This window comes from Tympanuchus pallidicinctus, unplaced genomic scaffold (genome assembly GCF_026119805.1).
Source record: "Tympanuchus pallidicinctus isolate F22 unplaced genomic scaffold, pur_lepc_1.0 scaffold4, whole genome shotgun sequence".
Lineage (NCBI taxonomy): Eukaryota > Metazoa > Chordata > Aves > Galliformes > Phasianidae > Tympanuchus > Tympanuchus pallidicinctus.
In genome coordinates this window covers 37,844,094-37,867,772 of record NW_026294758.1, presented here as the reverse complement: position 1 = coordinate 37,867,772, position 23,679 = coordinate 37,844,094, and the positions used below count along the sequence as shown (strand labels likewise).

At 39.6% G+C, this 23,679-nt stretch overlaps 1 protein-coding gene across 4 annotated transcripts in view; it reads right to left on the bottom strand.

The window, feature by feature from the left end:
- The window catches only part of TRPM6 (transient receptor potential cation channel subfamily M member 6), a 95,177-nt gene extending 72,100 nt beyond the window's left edge, over window positions 1–23,077 (bottom strand). For 2 of the 4 annotated variants that reach the window (XM_052700864.1, XM_052700865.1), the window contains exon 1: window positions 11,761–12,012. In XM_052700864.1, coding sequence (XP_052556824.1) covers window positions 11,761–11,997 — 237 coding nt within the window. In that variant the 5' untranslated portion in view covers window positions 11,998–12,012. Of the gene's footprint in view, window positions 1–11,760; window positions 12,099–21,272 lie in introns of those variants that run through there. The other 2 variants (XM_052700866.1, XM_052700867.1) reach the window with 2 other exon arrangements.
- Window positions 23,078–23,679: the final 602 nt, after the last annotated feature.

Here is a 23,679-nt window from a genome sequence, read left to right as displayed (position 1 = left end):
GCTATACTATCACCAGCATGATATATTTCAAGTATATCAAGTGTTCTGGAGGCATCCTTCCAGGTGTGAAGGGCAGCACTGGAGAATATAAAGTATATACTCCCAGTACAACTGCGTGTGTTGCATAAGCCTACAGAGCAACATCAAAACATACTGTCAAATGAGCAACACACATGCTCAGAAATGTGACTCCATTTGAAAAACAGTGTCAAAAGAAGTTTTTTCCTCCAAAATTTAATGTTCCTTAGCAAAAAGCTATATTATACAAGTTACAACATCAATGAGTAATTTTAAAGAGGGTAGAGGTCATGTGGAACTCTACTTCTTTTAGATCACAGAATCACAGAATGGCTTGAGTTGGAAGGGACCTCAAGTATCACCAAGTTCCAACTCTCCTGCCACAGGCAGAGATGTGGTTATTTAAAACAAAAATATAATTTACAGTCTTCAGAGATGGCAATAAAGTTTGCTGAAGTTACAGCAAGTAACATGAGAGATAAAAAGCTTTCTTTACTATTAGTTTTTTGAACATCTAGGCTTTTTCCTAAATAACATATCTTGTTCTAAACATTATTTTGTTTAGATTCTGGAGAATCTAAAAAGGGAGATTAGGGAGTTAAAACAAAAGTAACAATGCTTAAAATTCTGGATGCTTTGTACAACATTTTATAATTTGGTCCAACACCACGTTTTCTCATTCAGCTGAGGCAGTGACTAACATATGCTACAGTTGGTCAGACCACTCTAATCCCAATGTGTTGGACTCAATATATAACAAAGCCAGTGGAAAAAACCTACTGATTCTGACAAGCCTTGATTGATATACCATTAATCCAGTCTTGGATCATTGATAAAATTCCCTTTTAATTTGAATGAACAAGGTCATGATTCAATTAATTTGATCCTTGAATCTTGATGCACCAAAGATGCACCTCACATAGTGTCTCTGGGATACCTCTAGACTCACACTCATCTGAATTAGCTTGACTTCAAGATTCTTAAATATTTATTTTTATAACCAATGAGAAGAAAGTAAACATAGCCAAAAGCCTAGTTTGCAAATTCTCTATCATTTCTGTCTTAATAAAATTTCAGATAGTTTTACTTAAATAAATAAATAAACTAAAATTCCAATCAGCCATAGGAAAAAACGAAATATAAGTTTGTACCATGGTATTTCACCTTCTTATGAGCAAGTTTCAAAACTGAAACACTGTGAGATGCAACACATTTACCATTATTATATAAAATTCAGATGAAATCTTTGCTTAATATACAATATATACCATAAAAATAACATCCATTCCTCAGTCTAAGGTGTCCAAATTAATAAGCAGGAAAAGGGTTTTAAACTACCATGCTCTCTACAGCAATCTCTGAATTCGGGACTCAGCAAGCAAGAATGAAAAGAGGAGACTTCTCATCAGATGTTTGTCTGATCTTGGTTCCTAGCTTTTTTTTTTAATATATCTCTGTAATATGAATATTTCTCTCTTAAAACATTTCAGAAGTGTCATCATTCAGTTAAAGTTCAACAACAGACTAAAACTTCTTCCTTCACTACAACTGAGGTATATATATATGTCTCAGACAATAACAGCAAGCACTCTTTCTATCACAAAAACAGATCTATCTATTGCTTATGATTTAGAAATTTATTTTCTGATATACTGAGGACTGAAAGCAGTGCTTATATTACAATTTTCCTCCTAGAAAATCTTGGGACCTTTATTTGGGAAATTTGCCTTCTCATTTCTTACCAGTCTAAGGATTAGGATTGCTGCTTATGCTTCCTTGCCACAGAAGAGGCTTTGGAGATTTCTAGCCTGATTTAGTCAATGGAGTGGGAAGAGTTTGGCTCTGAAATTTAAGGCACATGAGTAGTTTTTAGAAAACCACTTTTAATCACTTCTCCAGTATATTTAGTGTCTGAGATTCTTACATAATATGGCATTAAAGGGACACTCTCAGGTCAAATTCGGTTTCACAGAAGTAAGGTTTCCAGTTGTAAAGAAAGAGATCAAGAGACTAAAATTCGGAGAACACCCACAATGCTTATTTCTTTCCTGTTGGTTGCGGGTGCAAGAAGGCAAAACGCAAAAACCCAGACCAGCAGGAAGGCAAGCAGTCCACCAAAGCAGTGACACTTGTGATGTGCCACCACAACTGGGACTTCACACTGAGGGTTCAGTAGTTCCTCATGCCTGGGGGTCAGGCAGCACGAGCAGGGAGTCACCCAGGTACCCCATGCTATACCTGATCCTCAGGGGTTCCCAGCTGTCTCAGAGAAACACTGTGATTGCTGTTCCAGCTGTCTTCTGCCCATGCTCACCCTGCGCCCTTGTACACAGTTTGTCAAAGTCAATACTCTTAGATGCACTGCATTAATTACATACTAACAAGCAGTAGCAAATGTGCAATTGTCCTGCTTTGGCATGAGCTTTCCTAAACCAAGGTCTGCAATAAACATTCAGGCTCTTCAAGAAATGACAACATGGACCATTCATTGGTTAAGTAGTAAACTCAGGAAAACTAGAACAGACTGAGCAACTAAATAACAATTTTTTTATGGCCATTGGGTGTAATAGTGGGTCCACTTTGGGGTGAAAGACACGATACACACATCTTCAAAAGACTCCACATGCTACCTCTGATACCATCAAATCACCTGCGACAAGTAATTGAAAGGCACACACTTCTCTCTTTCAGAATTCCATCCATTACTGAAATATAAACACTTTCTCTACAAAACGGCAGTATTTGCCTTTAATAATTTGCATATTATAGATTTAGACAAGGGAAGATAATGCAAACTGTATTATGACTAGACAATTCAAGTAATAATACGCTAAGTTGTTTAAGCAAAATCCATTCATACTGAAACTGATCATAACAGTCAAGTTTGTGATCTCTTACTTACTACACTACAACAAATTGGTACTGACATCACAAACAGCAATGATTTGCATGTAATGTCTTAGTCAAAACACTATTTAAAGAGCTGAAAAGTGCTGCCAAACACCGCACCTATGCTCTGCACAGAATCCACTGTATACAACCACTTTTCTAAGTCATATTGCAATGGCTCTTATGCTCAGAAAGTATCTCCAAAATCTTAACTCTTAGAATCAACATTTTTAAAAAGCTGAGCAGATACGGCAGAATCACTGCAAAACAAGATATAACCGCACTCTTTCCAGTTAAGCAATGTTTTGTTATCATTAAAATGGTGAGGTGAAAGCAAATATTCATTTAGTAGCAACAGATAATTACGGGGCTGATACATTTGCCCCACACTCCAGAGTACCCACACAGTACCTGCAAAGAATGGTTATTACTGATGTCAAGAAATAGACCCAAAAGATCTAAAAATGATTTTTGGTGCCTAAAAAGGAGGGAGCTATCATTATCAGGTGAAAGTTGAGAGAAATGAACCTAAGGGAGTATGAGACCAACCTTTACTCAAACACAAAGTGAGGGGAAGGAAAGAGGAACTTCTGAGCATTGCTACTACGGGAATACAGCCTCTACATTCAGCACAGTATCCTAAACCATTTTAAATCCTTTTAAAAATTAACTAGACACGGAGCAAGTCACTTGCAAGAACACCAGGTACCTGAAATGCAGCCAGACTTCTTGAAAGTTAACACTCAAAACTGTTTCACAAGAGCTCAGTCTCTCAGTCAATTTATGTCTTTTTTAACTCTTAGTCCTGGAATGCTTGCTGAGCTATAAGAGCTAGAGTGGTCTTGCAGGTATTGTAATTTCGTGCATAATAATTCTTACTGAAACGTGGGACTTCAGCAATATTTCTACTCCCCAAGCTGACAGCTAAATTACTGCCAGCATGAAAGATTTCAAACTTCAACATGCTGTCTCGGGGTAGGAACTCTCCTCCTTACTTTCCATTACATACACACTTATGGTATGAAGTAATGTTCATACAAAGTAACTGTTCATAACAAAGAACACCACTTTAGATTCACATAGGACAGAAGTGTATTGTAAAACACCAGGGTGTGCAATACGAACCCAACGTGAGGTTTCCAACAAACACCCAGGCATTCTAAAATTTCCTCCTGTTCAGGCTACACTGTTGGAAGACAGAAGCCTGGCTTTGCAACACAGAAATGCCATGGTTCCTCCCAACTTTCATCACTGCAGAACACTGGTTCATTTGTTACTAACAAGTATTTTGCTTTTACAATTTTTCTTACTCACTCCTTTGCTCGACTGTTTAAAACTCTGTACATCTGTGAAAATACTACATTATAAGTAATTGAATATGTAAGAAAACTGTCATCACTACATTTTCAGAAGAGTCTCTGAAGTACTGTGCAGAACACTCCATTAGAATGCCTCACTGTTCAACAGAGATATACCCAATTATAAAAGACAACTGCCAGTTACTCCCAAGCCACTTTTGCAGGGATTTCATAGCTAAGGATTCTTTTTTTCCTCTTTTTAAAAGTAAAGAATGAATTCAGCAGAAGCTCTGTGATTTGTTCATAGCAGTCCATTTAACTATGTCAGCTGTTAATTTCCAATTATTCGTTGATAAGTACAGTAAAATAAGAGTCACGTGTGCCACTAGGGTAAATGCAGACCCAGGTTAGGGAAAGGCAAAAGAATTTGCTCAGAATCCCCAACTATGCAGAAAAGAGACTTCAGATGATTTTCCTGTCACAAAAGGAGTCTATCAGCTTCTCAGGAATACACAAATTCATTCTTCTACCAATGTCATACTGTGGCATTTACTTTCACACTTAGCCAACTGCACATAAAAGTAAAGCATGCATGCCTAACTGCCTTTCTGGACTGCAGTCTCAAATTGAAGGCTCATAAAAATGTTTCTACAACTGCATTCCCAAGCTCAGCGAATGAAAGAAAACACCTTTGACAGTAATGAGCTTTCCAGCACACTGCTTCTAATCTCAGAGTGGGCCGCACGAGACAATAAGAAGAACATTTCTGAATGCAAACAGTAGTTGGGCCATGGCAACAAAATACAGGAAATACTCAACAGAAAATTATTTCCTTGTTACTGCAGAAGAAGCCCCAGTTTGACCCCTAAAACACACAACTAGCAAGCTGATGGAACGCTTAGCCCATAGAATGAAGGACTACGCCTTTCACCAATAATTCTTCCTATTTTAAGCTTATCAGTTAATCAAGCAAGCCCTTCTGCTATCACCAAAGACATAACGTTTTGGAAAAATACATAAAATAACAGGGCTCTACAAGTGCTTTCAGCTCGGCACAATTGCACTGGGAGGCTCTAAGCAGGCCTTCCTCTCTGCCTGTATGGCCTGTGACCCAGCTATACAGGAGAAAGGCCAAGGAAGTCTCCATCATAACACTTCTGTAGATAGTGCAGACATGTGCAAGTGGGCTAAACATAGGAAATCTACATCCATAATTCATCTTCCTCAGCACAGTCCTTGAGGCCGGCCCCAAAAGCGTTACTTAAAATCTTATTTGGTTATTACACATTCATAATTTTTTTAAAAAACAGGTTCCCCAGACATATTCCTCAACTGGAAATGACAAAAAGTCTCTGTGACATGGAATGTAATTCAGCTTTCCCCCTGAAATAGGCTCATTCAAAACCCACAACACCAGCAGAGTGGCATTTTTGAGTAAATTTGGATGTGGCTATGCTTCATAACTGCAATCTAAACAGACAACAAAGAATCTGTACTTAAAGCAGATAGCAGCTGCCTTGCTAAACACTGACATGTGCCTCACATTGCTAGCACTAGATTAGACATCACCTCCTCTTACAGAGCCAGTTCAATAAGCAGTCCAAAACATAGATATTAAACCAGCTCGTCACACATCAAGATATATAAAGACATCTTATAATGACTTAAATTGATGGAAAACAGTCCAAAATTGCAGAGTGAATGATGAAAGACAAGAAAGCTTTTGATAGACAAGAGCAGGAACAAATAATAGAGTATTTTCAAATAATTATAAATCCTAAAATATAAAAATGGCCTCGCTTTCCACATTTCTTTTAGAGAACTCCTTAATGAAAGCCCTGCCTGACTCACTGGCAATTTTTCTGAACTTAGCAATATTGGCAAAACAGAGAAAATAAAGCAGTTAGTGTTCTCATATTCACTAATGTAGCATCATCAGAAAATCCCACAAATTCAAGCAAGTTACACATCCACTTGGAAATTATTTTGTTGCAAGTCATTTTAAAGTAGTAAAAACCCAGGTAGTCATAAGAAAATGTTACTTCCAGATTATTATTCAGAGGATTAATACAGTACTTCAAGCCTTACTCAGATTTCCACCTTGGGAACAACAGAAGCTGATGCATCTTCTTTGTTTACAATTCAAATAAGAAAAATCAATTTGTGGTATCTGAAGCTGTATCTCTCCTTCCTGGCTGTGAGGGATCACAATGCTCAACCACCTACATCCACCAAAGATTCAAAATTAGACACTGTTCTTCCTTGTTTAAACCAACTACAGCATCTTTTGCAGTACATATCTCCCCTTGCTCACATTTGATCAAATTATAAAGTGTTTTACTCATAACACTGAACACAGCTTTACAGTAAATACAGAGACCCATTGATCAATAGACAAAGATTTCCTCTTGACCATTATCAAACCTCATTCATGTTTCTTGAAAAATTTTTTTTTTTTTCCCCCAGGAAAATTGATAGCACATTTTGCATTCAATTAAAATTGCTCTTATGCTCTAAAAACATTCCATGGCTGCCTAGAAATTTAGTCTGTATGTATGAAGTCACACTGAAATGTAATTTATGCCCATATTTATAGAAAATTTTCCTCTTTTCTTATTTCTCTCGTCTTTTGGACTAATTATATAAGCTTTTCTTCACCAAGAGAAGATGTTCAGGAAGAAGTGAAAGAAGTTACATATGACACCTGCAGGTGAATTCAGAGCTTCCTTTCATTTATTTTTTATTTTCAAAACAGAAGAGTATTAGATAGAGAGGTGACCCTCCAAAGACAAAGTATCTGAAGTTACTGACAAAAGGAAAACAAATACAGACTGTAGAACTCACCTGCAAGAAACATGAGAGGTGCCAAGAAGTGACAGCAGACTACTGGCTTTTGAAGCCACTTGGCCATTTGCAGACACTCCTGACAGTGCTGTTTGTTTTGCTGCTTGTCTCACACTCTAATGAAACTTTATGGCTGGACGTGCACACAAATTTCATACTGTGAGAGAGCTTTGCTTTTCACAGTGCCAAAATCCCATTTTACAAAGAGGGGAAACACAGTTCTGATGACCTCCAAGAATGTCAAGAAGACTGAAGCCACGGTTCTATATTTTCCAGCTGGGCATCTGCTGCTCTCCTCATTAAGTTCACCCTAGCACTCCTTCCCTCCCCCCCACAAAAAAAGTTTCTCTTGTGGACCTATCTTACCTCTAAATATAAATCTCACTAAATTTTAAATCCTAGTATGAACTCATGGCTGGGGAGCAGCTGCATGTGTGGGGCCATGGAGATAGGAGTATCATCCTGCCCCTTTGCCACAGAGGCCATCTAAGCACACCCTTTGGCTTTTCATGGGTCTGTCAAAACCCATCCCTCAGCCTCATGTGCAAAGACGCCCACTGTAACTCCAGCGTTGCCAGCCGTTCTGCGTGCCAGAGGCTGGCAGAGCAGCCAAAGGTCTTTTCTCCAGGGTTTGGAGAGTCAAAAGTAGCAACTAGGCCTTGTTCAAGCTGCTGTGCAAACAGCAGCAGGAGACCTGGCAGGGCTCCTGTGCAGTCTAGGTGCTCTCAGATGCCTGGCCTCCCATCCTCCAGTTGCACATCCTGCACTCTCTGCTCAGTTAAATCCAGGGGACTGGTTCTGGCACCCAGCCTTTCTAGTGATTGTTGATGAGATGGTGGGCAGATACATCTTGCAAGTATTTGGTGTCTACTGATACAAGCTCCTCTATCTCTCTTTGGGTGTTAAACTGTGCCATAAAGTATAAACAACAACAGCACTTTATAGTGGACTGGTAAAAAAAATTATAGCTGCAATCAAACCTTATAAACACAGCCTAATCCAACTGACATTAAAGTCACAGTTGGTAACAAACTCTTTATGGAAGTGACCAAATCCCCTTTGCATACTCCCCAGTGCTATCAGCACCTAGGAACCCACTTATATAATGAAATGTGTCGTTTTTTGACTCTGCAGGGCTGGCATCATGGCACAGCCCAGCTGTTTGCACAGTTGCAGACCATTACACCGGGAGCCACAAACAGCAGCAGTGCACAAGTGGACTGAACTCTATTCTCATCACTGATGGTTACTAATTAGTGAAAAACAGAAGTACCCATTCCAGTAGCAACTTGATGGCATGATTTGAAACATCGAGATGCATGTTAAAAACCCTTTTTACTGGATCGCATCTACCTGTTTGTCTATCTTCAGTCCCAAGACAAGAGCAGCAAGAAGCCTCAGACAGTATTTTCAGATGCCTCCTTTTATGCCTGCATAATGGACAGAGGGAACCAGACAGCTCAAGAACATGAACCAGGAACTACACTGGCAAAAGCAACTACAGAATCATACTGCAGAATCACTGAATCATATCACAGAATATCACTGAATCTATCATTATGATGAAAAAAGCTTAATAAACCCTGCCATTCTTGGTGTATAAGCACTTTCCTTAGAGCTGTGGCTGTCTCAAGGGGTCTCTTTTAGAACTAACTTAAGAATCAGCTTCTCAATAACTGATTAACTCTGAATAACTGAGTTAAAATAGTAGAGATAAGAACACAAAAAAAAAAGAATTGGTAATTCAAAGCACAGAGCAGATCACAAGAGTTCATCTAATATATCAGTTACACAGAAACATGTTCATTTATCACCTTGTGATATCAGGGGAGCTTCACACAACAGTTAAGGGAGGTCTTCTTGAAGAACAACACTGAGAAAAAATGAAAAAGTTTCACCCCATGCACCCCAACTTCCCACTACACTGAGAGCTGACTGAAATCCAAACTCAATTCTCCATAAATTGGATTACCCAGCTGGGACCTGCCACCCTCATGGAGAGAACCAAAGGCCTAGGATCCATGTGGCATCATGTGGGGACTGACTTTCTCCACAGACACAGTGCTGCAAGTTAAACCTAACTAAGCCATGAAAAGGCAGGATGGAAAGTGGGATCATTTAGGAGAACACAGAGAACCCTCCTTGGAGTGTTCCACTCCTGGTTTTTTGTATGACACTCCGGAGGACTCTGTCAATTAGACTGACCCTTCACAAATCTAAGCTGAAGTGTGAACCAGACACATTGTCATGTCAAGACCAAGACCAAGGAAGACTTCAGTGCCAGCATCCGTATTCAAGCTTAGATGAAAGAGATTAGCTCATCTAGCTACTGCTGTAATTCCAGACCTTTCCTCCTCACAATATATGCTCATCTGATACAATTCACCTCTAGGATAAATGAATTAATATATTTCTTGGAAAACAGCTGTCTGATATAAAATACTTATGATTTATGTGTAACTGTTCATATTATTGAAAGAAAATAAAAGTAATAAATATGTTTAGAAGATTTAACATTCATTTGCATTTTTTGTGTTGTCACAGAACTGACCACTTGCAGAAAAACCACCAAACTGCCTTCTTGGTTCTCATCAAAATGATCTCAGTTCAACTCTCAAAACAGCTCAGTCAGAAAGAAATATTAACAGTCAGGTTCCCACTGAACATTTCTTTGGGAACATAGTACATGGAACTGTGAATGCTAACAGGAGTTGAAGTACTTTGTAGCAGATTATCCCTGTACTTATCCCAGTTCTTCTACTTCATAACTTATACGTCTGGGCAAAAGCGGACAAACAATCATCAGTTTCTTCATGCATTCCTCCAAAGAATGTTAAAAATGAAAGAACAGATTATGTAGTTTACTCTTTTCTATTGCTTTGTCATATGTTTCTGACGCTTCACCTCTCTCCAGTAGTATTGAAAAGTTACAGGAACAATATTGCACATAGGTTCTTTTCCCCTTCTGCTTAACGTTTTCCTCCTGGGAAGTTTTCATTCGTACAGCAGATGTCACCAAGACCAGACATATGCTGGTGGACACTGCAGATAGAATACAGCAGTACTCCATCATCTTTGCCAACCCTTTAATAACTTCAGCCTCGTTCAGAGTGGCGCTGATAACAAGCTGAAGGTACCAGCCTTCTCTTCTACAATTGCAACCTTCCCCTGACAAGCTATTGTGTACCAAAACCCCATTTTAAAGACCTTACTTTAAAACAAAGATGATTCTGGCCCCATGAAGACTGCAACTTGTTTTCAATTGTCCCTGAGCATCTGCCATAGTGATTACACAAAGGTAAACAGCAACTCTTTCTGACAAAGGAGTAGCATGCTATGGCCACATTCAGGCAATTTGTGTGCCTTGGAATAAGTTACCTGCAGCCCTGCCATGAGCTCAGCATGGTTACATGAATACAGATGCTTACAAAGAACTTTAGTGAGTTGCAAGAGTTTTAAAGTCTGCTCTTTTAAATCCACTACATGACTTTTAGGTTCTACTTTGGTGATCCCAAGTGAAAAAAAAAAAAAAAAAAAAAAAAAAAAAGTATCAAATATTTTCCTCATACTGCCTTTGTCCCTGCAACATTTAAGAAAATAATAATAATAATAATAATAAATTAGGATGGAGCACAGACGGAAGAGTCTTTCTCTAGTACAGTTCTGCAGTTCTTATGATTTCCCCCTGTTGTTGGTTACTTCTAGGAAAGCATACTTCAGCACATTCCCTATTGGGCAATTTCTTTGCCTCTGACCTTGTAACAGCTGAGAAAGCTTCATCCTTTGTCCCTCATCAAACCTAAAGATGATTAAAGAAACTTAAGTTCAAACTTAATTGAATCTACTTGCTGCTTATCATGTTTTTAATAACACAGCTATGACTTTATGTGAGGTTGTTACAGCATCACATAAACGTGTGAAAAAAAGAGCCTGTAAAGCTATTTCACAACTGCAAAACAAAATGACTCTTCCTTAAATTCTTTTTAGCCTTACACGGGTATAAGCTTTCTTGCAGGTAGCACTGCAATCATTCTTGCACGTAGCACTGCAATCCCTCTTGGTTTGTCTATCCATGATGTCCAACATACAGTGAATTCTTTGAAACCAGCCTCTCTATTCTGGTACCAATAAATGAGCTTGTCATTTAATATCAGGCGCTCACACCTTAAATCTTGGTTGCATTGTTTTCTCAGTGTGCAGGCAGATACTGTGTAACTTTCCGGAAATCACATCCATCAACTGGAATACCCACAAAGAAAACTCCATAGCAGACGCACTTCTATCACCAAAATATTAGAAATGAACACTTGGAGTTACAGCATGAAACTATGTCCCATCTGACAACTTCACTTACAGCTGCACAGCTGTCTTCCCAAAAGCCTGGCATCCGAACCATTACAGTTCCCAGTCCCAAACAACGCCGTCAGCCGGCGGTACACCGAACGGCAGCTCTGGCAGACGGGCAGCTCTCCCACACCTCACACCTCACAGTGCAGCTCCAGGGGGGGCGTCCCGCGGCCACCAGAGGAGGGGCGGCAGCCGGGCACGGCTTGCCCGCACCCAGCCGACGGGGAACCATCCCGGGCTCCGCTCCTAACGGGCTGTCGAACAAACCCCTCTTATCATCTCGCCGTCCCGATGAGCTCCGACACCGGAGCGCTCGGCCCCGGGGAAGGAACCCTGTCCCTCGCGCGCGCCCGCCCGCCCTCACCTCATGCGGCGCGGATGCCGTGGGTTCGCGGCTGCCCTCGGCCCGGTCGCGGCGGCGCGGGTGCCGCAAGCCTCCCCCCGGCCAGTCTCTGCCGCCGCGGCAGACGGGGCCGAGCTGAGAGAAAAGCAGGTCCCGCCACGACGCCATGCCGATCCTCGTCCCGCGGCAGAGGGGCAGGCGGGCGGCGCCTCTAAGGGGCGCGGCGGCTCCCTGGGCTCCGGCCTTCACCTCCGGCATGGTCGGCACGGAGCGCTCGCTCCGCCCGGCGAGGTCCCACAGCGCGCAGCCCCAGCCCGGCCGGCTCTGCGTGAGGCCGACGCGTCGCCTCGAGCCACCACCCGACAGGCGTGTGGCTCTAGCTCTTCCGCTTCTCGGTTATCCCCCTGAAGGTGGAGATGCTTTTTGTGTGAAAATAAATTCATGGTGGGAAATAAAGTTACAGCAATCATCATGAGCTTAATGGAAAAGTCAAAGTGGAAACTTGTTATTCTCTCTTGGATTATGAAGGCTTAAACCATATGTAATCAGCACACTGAGAAGCAGGAGGTGAAGAAGTGCCTGGTTTATGACTCATGACCATGGAAAACTCAACCACTGTACAAGAAAACCAGTGCATTATCTCTGTGTTACTTAAATGCTGCTTGTGCACGGAGGGATGACAGTTGGATATAAACCCAAACTTTTGAATGCTCAGCTTTGGAACAAAACTTTGTGTCACTTTTTCTACAATGGCAAACAAAATTGAATGCAGAAACCTCAGCACACTTTCAGCAGTTACCACTGTCTCCTGACGGGCTGGAGACCTTCAACACAGCAAAGCCCATGGGTTCTTGCACCACAAGATCTTACAGCAATCTGAATCACAGAACAGCTTTGTAGGGATAGAAGGGATCTTAAAGTCCATCCGGTTCCAGCCTCTCTGCCACAGGGAGGACTGCCCCCACCAGCTCAGGCTGCCCAGGGCCCCATCCAACCTGGCTTTGAAAATCTCCAGGGGTGACGAGCTTCTCTGCTCAGCTTCTCTGGGAAGTCTGTGCCAGTGCCTCACTGCCCTCTGAGTAAAGAATTTCCTCCAACCATCTAAACTAAATATCTCCTCTTTTAGTTTAAAACTATTACACCTTGTTCTATCATTGCAGGCCCTGTAGTAAATCCCTCTCTATCTTAGTTAAAAGCACCTTTTATGCATTGAAAGGCTTCAGTAAGGTCTCCCTTCTCTTTTCCAGGCTAAACAAGCTCAGCTCCCTCAACCTGCTTTCACAGAAAGGTGCTCCAACCCTCTGATCATCTTTGTGGCCCTCCTCTGGACCCACTACAGCAGCTCCACATCTCTCTTGTGTTGCAGGCCCCATACTTAATGCAGCATTCCAGGTGAGGCTGCCTGACTTCCTTCTCTCTGCTGACCACTCCTCTTCTTCATTCACCAGTTTCTCTGAGTTCTTCCATGGAAGGGTGCTCTCATCTAGTTCATCACCCACAGTGTTGACAGTAGGGATTGCAATGACTCAGAGCAGGACCTGTTACTAATAGCTGGCTGCACTTAAAGTGGTCTAACACATCTGGCATGGTCATTTTTCCTTTATTCTGAGCTCAATTTGTTTCCATTCTCCTATATTTTTTTCCAGCATGCCTCTCAAGCCTCACTTCTCTGAGCTTAAGTTGCTTTTTATTGCCCCCAAATCAAATTCTTGCTATAATCAATGAATTCTTTGATTTTTCTACCCTGCCCTCTTCTCCTTTTTGTTGTTGTTGTTTGTTGGTTTCAGTTGTGCTGCTGGATTTACTATGATCTTCAGTCCTTGCCTCTGAATGTTGTCTGCATTTCCCATCTGCTTTTCCATTTTCCAGTCTTCCCATTTCTGGTTTATTTACCCATTTCTGGTTCCATTTACCCAGTTTTCCTGCGCAGGCAATCTCTGCTTCCTCCTTGGTGCCTTGGAGCTTGTCCTCCTCTCCTGCCTGCAGGACAGTTCTGCCTTCAGACCATGCTGTCTCCTTCCCTTAAGGCACCTGCGCACAAGTCATGTCGAATGCTCAGGCTTTGCAGCTCTGTAAATCCCAGCAGAAATGCCTGCTGAGTCCTAGAGTGTGCCCTGGGGCCTTGCTGCTAAACTTAGTGGTGGTTTCACATAAACAGTTGTTCCAGAGGCAAGGATAAAACTGTGTTTCTAGGCCCCTGAACAACACACATTTATGCTTCTTACATTGTTTCTATTTTGTCTTTAGATTTCTTACATTGCATTTAATTCCAGGAAATATTAGCAGGTGATAAACAGCATGTTCTATCATTTTCCTTGCTACATTTTTTCAATTATTTTCAGTTTTTGCAAACATATCATCCTGAGTCAGCACAGAAACTTCCAGCTCCTTCTCCTAGTTTCACCAATGTTTGTAAATGGAATAAAAAAATGTTCTTGTAATAGACATATTAGATGAATGCATCAGCAAGTATTACCAGGTCCTATCCTTGTATGAATCTGAACCTTGTAAGAAAACTGAGATATGTGTATGCCAGCACCTGCAGATGCTGTGGACTTTAACTGGAACACAGTAAGGTGTTCATATTCCTCTGACCTCAAGCATTTTCGTAATTGCAAATCTCTGGATTTTAATTCTCAGCTGTGAATATTCTTTCAGGCACAGAAATTCTGTCTTCTTTGGAATCAAAACTCATCATTTGTTATTAATATAAAGACCTAGAAGTCTGTTCTACAAAGGCATGCTGGAAATCCTCACCCCCATTTCTCTAGCACTTCACAGATATGAAAACGTGTGATGTGTTTTATAACAGACACTGTAAGATTTCAAAGTCCACAGAACTAACATGTACCCTTTCTACTGTTATCTCTAGAAATCAGAATTGCTAGTACGCTTTCTCCTGCAGTTCTACTGTAGACAACCAGTCCTATTTCTATGGCCTTACCTTAAGATCAGAGACAACTTTCCTGTTTACACCTTATGCTTCTTTCTTCATGAATTATATATTCCCAGTGTCAAAGCTGTTACTATAATAGAAACGAGGCCAGCTCAATTCCAGATGCCCATTAGGAACAAATATTCACACCTCCCACTTTTCGCGCCCTAAGCAGGCATATGCATGCCTGTCAAAGTATGCCTTTTAAACCTTCCATTTTATTCAAAGTCCAAGAATCTTCTATTGAAAACAGATTTTGAAGGAGGATAATGTGCTTAATATAAACTTTCACCAAAACAACAATGGCCTTGTTTCTTTTGTTTTCTTGGGGTGCCTGGAATAAAGGGATTAGCACCCAGGTGCCCATTCTATTCAGTGTGTTCTATTAGACCATACTTTCCATTGATCAAGAATATGAACAAGGTTTTCTATCAACTGTATTTTATCAGGCAGGATCTACTGAAGAAGTATCAAGATTTTGGAATGAAGAAGCCAAAACTAATCTACATTTTATGTACCAACCTACTTAAGAGGGAACACCCAGTTTCACTGTTTTATCATTTCCAAACACACTGAAAACAAAAAATTTAATGAGACCTGAATTTTTTTTCCTTTTTTTTTTTTATCTTTTCCTAGCATCCTTGTAGATCTTCAAGAACTGATGAAGTGAAAAGCACAGTATGAAACTGCTAAAGACTGTCACTAGTACAAGTTCTTACCTTGTACTCCCATTTCTTCATTAACAAATCAGCCTTCTATTAGGCTTATGTATTTTATTTTCTGATATAAATTTAGAAGACTCATGAAACAGTCCAAAACTGTGGTTGGGAGCAGATAGAACGAGCACACATTTATCAGATGATGACTGAGCTACTGCTTTATCATGCTGTGTAGCAGCACTGCAGCAGAAACAGGGCTGTTTTTCAATATAGCATAAAATTTAACATTATCGTGCAGATTCTGGACTACAACAGAACAGAATGACCTGTCTTAGTCTTACCCTTCAACTTCTAGGATGCATAGGCAACATATTGGAGTGAGTTAGAGTAATGAATTATTGCTTATTTTAAAGTATGCAGCGATGATTCCAGGTCTGATTGTAGTAAAATTGCTCTCATGCTGCCACTGTATCCCAGTGCCAGAATCACAGATGTAGAATGATTTGAGTTGAAGGGACTCTAAAGACCACGTAGTTCCAAACCCCCTGCTGTGGGCAGGGCTGCCACCCAGTAGGTAAGACTGCATAGCGCTCTGTCCAACCTGGCTCCAGCAACAGGGCATCTCAGCTTCTCTGGGCTGTGTATGCTAGTGCCTTATCACACTTATAGTGAAAATTTTCTTCTAAATGTCTGATCTGCAGCATAGGATACAGGTGGCTTTCTTGGCTGGTAGTGTGTGCACTGCTGGCTCATGCCCACTTTTTCATCCACTGGTACCCCCAAGACCATATCCATGGGGTTGTTCCCCATCCAGTCTCTGCCCAGCCTGTATTTGTGTTTAAGATTGCCCAGACCCAGCAACAACACCTTGCACTTAGTCTTGTTAAGATTTGTGATGTTTACCTGCGCTCACCTATCAAGCTTGTCCAGGTCCTTTTGGATGGCAACCCTTCTGTGATATCAGCTTCACCACTCAGCTTGGTGCCATCCACAGACTTGCTGAGGGTGTACTTGATCCCACTATTTATCTCATTAAAAAATGTTAAACAATTCTAGTCTTCTGAGGAATATTATTCATCATTGGCCTCTATTCAGAGAAACTGATCTGCTAACAAAAGCTTTTCCAGGAAGGAGGACTGTCATGCATTCAAATTAAGGATGATAGAACTCAAGTCAGTGTATAAATGTTCATTAGGTGTCAGTTCACATGATACTTGTGCTTCAGTAATAGTTAAGAAAGACAATGATCTCAAATATTGAATCATACACAGCCAGTATAACATATGTTGGTGAAGTCCATGGTGTTTTTTCAGTCAGACCACTCAGTGTTTGCAACAAGTAGTTACTGGTATCTAAGCCTCAAGCTCTATTATGATAGTTCAGACATCACTGTATTTGAATGAAGAATTATTCAAAGTAAGTAGGATTATTTGAAGAATTTATTTGACGTGGGGAAAAAAAGTTATTAGGATCCACAAATAGACAGGAACGTAATGAGGTATGTTTTGTCAGTTTGATGGTCTCTCATATAAACTATCCAACCACAAGTTCTCCCCAGAAAAATTCTGTAAATACCTTTGAAGTCAGTGCAAACCTAAGGAAGAACAAAATGTGACAGCATGATTTACTCTCTCATTCTAATAATAGATAAATTTCTGGGCTTCCAGTGATAACTCCATAGAAACCACTATACTGCTTCTTAAGGCAGGATATCCATGCCTGGAATTAAAAAATAACATTTCAGACGATGTAATTGGTCTCACTTTCTCAATTTTCCAAAGAGGCCTATGAGGTCTCATTGTAGGACTATTTTCTGCCGCTTTAGGAGGCAGTAGTTTCCATATCTTGAGAAGTATCCTACCTTCACAATGACCTCTCCGCAGTCACGGAGACAAGCATGACAATCTCGAAGGATAACCACTTCTGCCTCTGACACAGCTCATCATGAGACGATTCCTAAGATTTTTATCTCAACAGTAACCCCTTAGAATTTTTCTAGATATCTGAAGAGCCCTTCTTGATCCTTAACATAATCTCTGCTTCTAAAAATGAGAAATTTCAACTTTTCTGTAGAGTAGTCATAGGTCTGGGACACTTCCTCTCTTCAGTTTGCTTTGTCATTCCTTGCATCCATCAGCTTAGTTAACAGATTTTTTGAACATCTCACCTACCCGAGAACTCCTAGAAAATTGGAATTCTGATTTGTCATCTCCCTTGCCTGTCAAACAGTCATAAGTTTTCTTCTGTGAGACTTTCTTCAGTTATGACCTAAGGACTTCCAAGTCTTCCTCTTTAAACAGTTTTCAAAATCCCATTTTCCATCTTTTTCTTACTAGATATAATCAATTCACTTCATACGGCTTGTAGAGAAGGTAGCTGACAGGACGGAGATTCGTGCTGGCACTCAGTGATGTAACAAAGCAAATATTTCAAGCTTTAGAGAAGACAGGACAAAAAACTTCCTGCTTCAGGCTGGAGAAAAAAAAAAGACTCCAGTCTATACAATCTCTTTATTTTAAAGTAATTTAAAATTATTTACTTTAAAATCAAGGGTTAAACAGAATGAGAGTACAGGGGGCATCAGATAACCACTTCAAAGAAAGAACTCTGTCCTTTAGTGACTCATGGCTGGAGACAAGAGTCAAACATGGTGCACTCTGAGTGCACCTGAGTGCACTCACTGTTTAAATGGCATAATCTGAGCAGAAGTTAAAGCCATGGGCTGATTTACAGAGAGTGGTATTGTCCCAAGCAAGCTGCAATTGCTGGAGCCCAGATGTCAGCTGAGGACACCTCCATAGTGTGTGTGTGACACTACACTTTCAAGACACAAGTGCTGACTGCTCTGCAAGTAATTCCAACTTCACTGTTGGTTTTCATAGGAAGGTGTATTTATTTTCAGAGGCAGTGTTTTAGGAACTCAATTTACTAGGCAGTGTCTCCCCATCAATCACAGCATGATGGTAAGAGTCACAGCAAGATGGCAGAAGAGGCCACTGGTGAAGCTGGTCCTGGTCTGCAGGCCATTGCTTGGACCACTCCATTGGGAGCAGCAAGCAGTAAACAATTGGCAGAAGTCCCACTTAACAATACTGAAATATTTGTACCAGTTATGCGGGTACAAAAAGTTATGATTATTACTGCTTTCGTTCTGCTTTGAGAAGCTAGTAAGTACTATCTAACAGAAAAACAACATATAATCAGTTTTCAATCTGACTAACTGGTCTGTTGCTGATTGCTTGACAGTTTCATCTTCAGGTACCAACATTTCTAAGAGGAAAGTAGAGTAAATATAAGCTTATTTTTATTCAGCAAATTATCAAGATTTGGGAGGATTTCTTCTCTGGTACAGTCAGCCCTTTCTGAAACAATTAGTATTTACATTATTGTTATACCAAAGTATTGGTAATTGTTATATTCTGCTTTTAAATAATAGTTTTAAAAGTCAGAGAAATCACTCTCTTAAGTGCTTACCTCATATGAAAGTACCTTATGTATTTTTACATTTAAAATTAAAAAGTTAGTTAAGAAAAAAGAAATTCAAATTTCCTTGGAAAAAGTGAGCAGCCTCAGAGGAATGGTTTTATAATTCATTTTTTACTTACATACATGCTGTAAATAGAGAAGCTCTGATTTTCTTAAGAAGCCACATTAAAAATACTGCTGCTTCCATGACTGTTTGAGACATAAGATTAAAAAACAAACAAACAAACAAAAAAAAAACAACCAAGGGCCTGCTTTTGTAATTTCTGACAGTTATTGCTTACTCCTGTGAGTTGTCCTGAAATCACACGCATTTACAGCACTGCTATGCTGCATTTGCAGCACTTTAAGTTAGAATAATGCAGCTCAAAAATCAATTACACTCTAAGCTGCTGCACAAGTGAAATACTGAGACCTTCAAAATCATGTCTTTAAAAGTGTTTCTCATTTTTCTTGCTAAAACAAAGCATCTGATAATGCACTTTTATTTCAGGTTGTATTGTAGACAACTGGAATTACCACACAGCGTGATCTAAGAAACTTGAAAAAGCATTTTGATTGCTGAACTCATCACTAAAAATCAGTCTAAAAATGAGCAATTCTAGCCTCAGAATAATTCAAGACCAACTAACCATGGTTAAAGCAGAAAATGGAAAAAGCTTTGCGAGTAGAGTAGTAAGGACTGACAGATCCAGGATATGCACAGATAATCTGCACGGTAGAAAAGAGGGAGGAAGAAATGCATTGAAATGCAGGGATGAGAATCTTCCTCTCATCTCAAAACAATGAAGGGTGGTGAGGAGTCCATTCTGCCTTTTATGTTATTTGATGGCATTCAAAACAGGCACTCTCAGTACCTGCTTGTTTGATGCAGTGGAATACTGCAAACCAAGTTTTCTTTAAAACACTTTGGGCATGCACACACAGCATGTAAGGATTCATAAGGAAAAAAAAAGCATATTCTGGGGACTGAAACCATCTTAATTCCACCTTGGAGCCTCGCCATGTCATAGAAATTAAGGCAGTTTTATATTTATTGATTTTATTTTCAATATCCAAAGTATAAACATTTTTGCCTGTTAGTCATTCCCTTCCATCTCATATCATCCTGCGGTTCAGAATCGCACTTCAGAATTATTTTGTGGCTTCCATTTAATCAGTGAGAAACTGTAATGTTTTTCCCTCCTATCATTTGTGTCTGAATTTGCACAGTACATACTGGGAAATACAAAGATATATCTGAAGTGTACTTTTCTGTTTATGGATAGGTTTCTCTAATTATTAACAGATAAAAGCATAAAAACAGTAAGTATTAAGGAGCATGCATGCAACATTCTGTAATTACTTGATCAAAAAATGTTGAAGTTTACAACTGAAAGTCATGAAAATATAGGATTTTGGTAGCTTGCTGCCACAGTACTTCTCATATATTAGATGTGTTTTATGCAATAAGAAGCAAAATCAATTTGTTTAAAATAGAGCTTTGATCAAATGAACTTTGTGTTAGAGCTGCCAGAATGCAGAACATAAAAGAAAATAAAAACAATACACTTCCTCTTCTACAGATCGAAGCACTGAAAGAAAATAAGCATTTTTATGGCATCAGACTGCAGCGAGAATGTATTTGACACTGCAGCTAGATTCTGTGAAGTCAGTCATGTTCCTGTTTAGCTAGAGCATGGTGCATTGCTCAAATTAAGCAGACGACAAAATTCAACTGAGCAAGAAAACAGAGAGCAGAAGTTGCTCATATCCATTCATATTTTAGCATAAATAAAAATTCTTTACTCTGATTTGAAGTTCATTGAAGATAGTACAATACTGTTTTTTTTTACTTGGTTCTTCCTCTCATACTTGATAAGCCACATTTTTCATCATATTCCAACAAAATATAAACCTCTCATATTCTCTTAAGAAAGCAGAAAAAAGGGGAGTATTTTTATACCCAGACTCAATCGTGACACAGTCATTCTTAAAAAGGAAAACAGAGTAGCAAACAAGAAGACTTTTTTTCCATCCTCCTTTCACAACTTTAATCCTGAGAATCATAGCACATCAGCAACAAGGAAACAACTTTTACCCCTACAATCATACATTTTTCACTACTGTATGTCTTTAAGAGAAAAAGAAGAATTTTTAAGTCCTTAGAAGTAACTACCAGAAAGTCATCAAAGGTCCAGAAGGGTGCTGTAAATTTTGAACAAGAGTATTTAAAATGTACTAATGAGTTTGCTTACAAATGAAATACCAATAATTAAAATACACTGTTTGCTGCATCAAAAACAAAATCTCTTATATGTAAAGTTTGAAATAAGGATTTTAAAGAAACAACCTTCAATATGACTGCTAGAAAAATCCTCTGATATTTCCCTGCGCATTACCAACATACTGTTACCTACACTCCACATTTTAAATACTACTCCACGAGTTAGTTTTTTCAAAGTTAGTGTACTTACCTCCTTCTTTGCCATGTTTAATGAACACATTTCAAGCAGCCTTCAGCCCACGGAGCCAACACAGAATCAGAAGACTGCTTTCCAGTTACAGCCAATAAAGACAGTGTTAAGAAGCAAAGGCAACAAATTCCCATAAATTGGTCATTTTTTTGGTGGGGTGAGGAAGAAGGAAGCTATAAACAAGAGATGAACCAAAAACTCTTGACGAAACGTTTTTACTCTAATTATGCTGAAAACTTTGTGTCACCTTGTAATTGGGAACCTGTGGCTTGATGTGCTTTATTTATGTATCATGGTCAGGAAATGATTAGCATTCATGATGTCACTGCTTGAATTCTTAGCAGTAGTTCAGAACAAAAGCATATCCAAAACATTTTCCAGATCACTGTAGCTTACTGTGTATGTCTATTGCCACCTAGAGTCAAGGTTGTAACTGAAGGTAGGCATAGAAATAACTAAGCCTGGCCAACCATACAAGCAATTTTGAAACGCCTCTTTGAACACAAGTTTTGCTATCACACTTAGCCTATGCAGACTAACATCTCTTACTCCAACTATCAAATTTGAAAAATTCAAAGTGAATTCCCCACAGTGAATCTGTCATGAGCAGAACTAGCCACCAAATACTAGGCATACTATCTTTCATGCCACTTTGAAATATACATTTGCACTCTTATGTTCTTCACTAAGGTTTTTCAACTATCCATATACATGTGTATGCTCTTTAAAGTCCATTACATTTTTAGTCATGACAAGAAGACATGAAGAATGAAACATGAAGCAATTAACTGACAAAACAATGAGGAAACTAATAAATTCACTACCAATAACCACATTCAGATTATTGTAAATGTTTTTATGCTGAAGATGGAGCCACTGCTGTGAAAATAGTGCTTCATATCATTGCTTTGCTGACCACCTGCCTGCTCTTACTCTACTCTTCATAGTAATTCTGTAATCACCTAATTTGGACTGACCTTCAACCTTCTCCTTGGAGGCTTATCTATCTTAGGAGCCATAAAAATCACGGCATATGCAACCAAGTGCCAGCCTTCATGTAACACAACGCAAACCTCTCAAAAGAGGCCATAAGTTTAGAATGAGACAAAGAACTTACATAGGTGAACATGCTGCTAATACGATCTTGTGGAATGAAAAATGCTTCAGCAGAAGTTTAAACAGCAATGGACCTGTACCTGGTTCTCATTAGTACTCCCATATCCTAATTGTCCTGCTCCACTTGCCACACATCCACCGTATCACAGAGACCTCTGTATAATCTCTGTAATCACATCATACATTTTCTTGCTCTTTTGAGAGTGGTTCCTTTCACTTTAAAGAGAAAAAATTTAGAGGAAACTCCCAAGCACTTTGAGAGTATATACACAGCTTTCTTCTGAGCATGAACAAATCAAGCAAATACTTTCAACTGATAGATGTTACACCTCCCATGAGTTGTCTTAGGATTTCTTTGTGCTCATTAACTAGACAAAAACATTTTTTTTTTCTGTAGGCTTACAGTTCATGGACAGCACTTGAACTACAACTGTCTTGAAGAACACAGCTGGAATTCAAAAGCAGTGTTGTGGTGGCCCACAGTGATACATCTGAAGACATTTAGATGTTTGGTAAAGACGTTTCTTGATTGCACCCTCTGATGACTCTAATGCAAAGGTTATGTAATTTGACCACACTCTTACCTTGCCCAGCCTTGTACTTAACTCATTCTCATTTCAAAAGCTTTTCCAAGGCTACTTGGAAACAAATGAATGGAAAAAATGAATCAGCAGCTGCTCTGAAAGTAGCAGTTAAGTTCCACCCCACAACCCAGAGCCCAGGAATGGAACAAAACAAGAGAAAAGTGCTAGCCTGCAGCATAATTGTAAATTAAGGAAATATATGGACTACAACAGTATGCAAGCTCAATTTTTTTAAAGGACTAATTTTGTTTGCAAGAGCTGAAATATATGCATTAAAGGTAATCATAAAATTTCTTCTGCTCTTTAAATATAAGGGCAGATTAAAGATGGATTTTAACATTAACATGCAATCTACTACTAGGATGAATCTACTGTATATGAAGTTTCAGCAGATTATAAACTAATTGACTATAGAAGAAGGTCTGCTCCAAAAGTAATGCCTCCTATTTCACTATGTCGGCCCATGACTCCGGAGATGGATGTTGGCATGGCATTAGAGGCTGAACCTTCCTGCCAGTATCCTGTTACATTTTGCTGCCTTGTGGCAGATGGCAACAGAGGAGCACTCTGACAGAATGACATCTGACCTGGTACAGTAATTTCAGTTACCATGACATGTCTGATGTAGATAACTGATGCTTCAGCTTTAAAATAATCTCCTGTTCCTGCCTGTTCTACTAATTAATCTGATGAGCCCTGTTTACTTA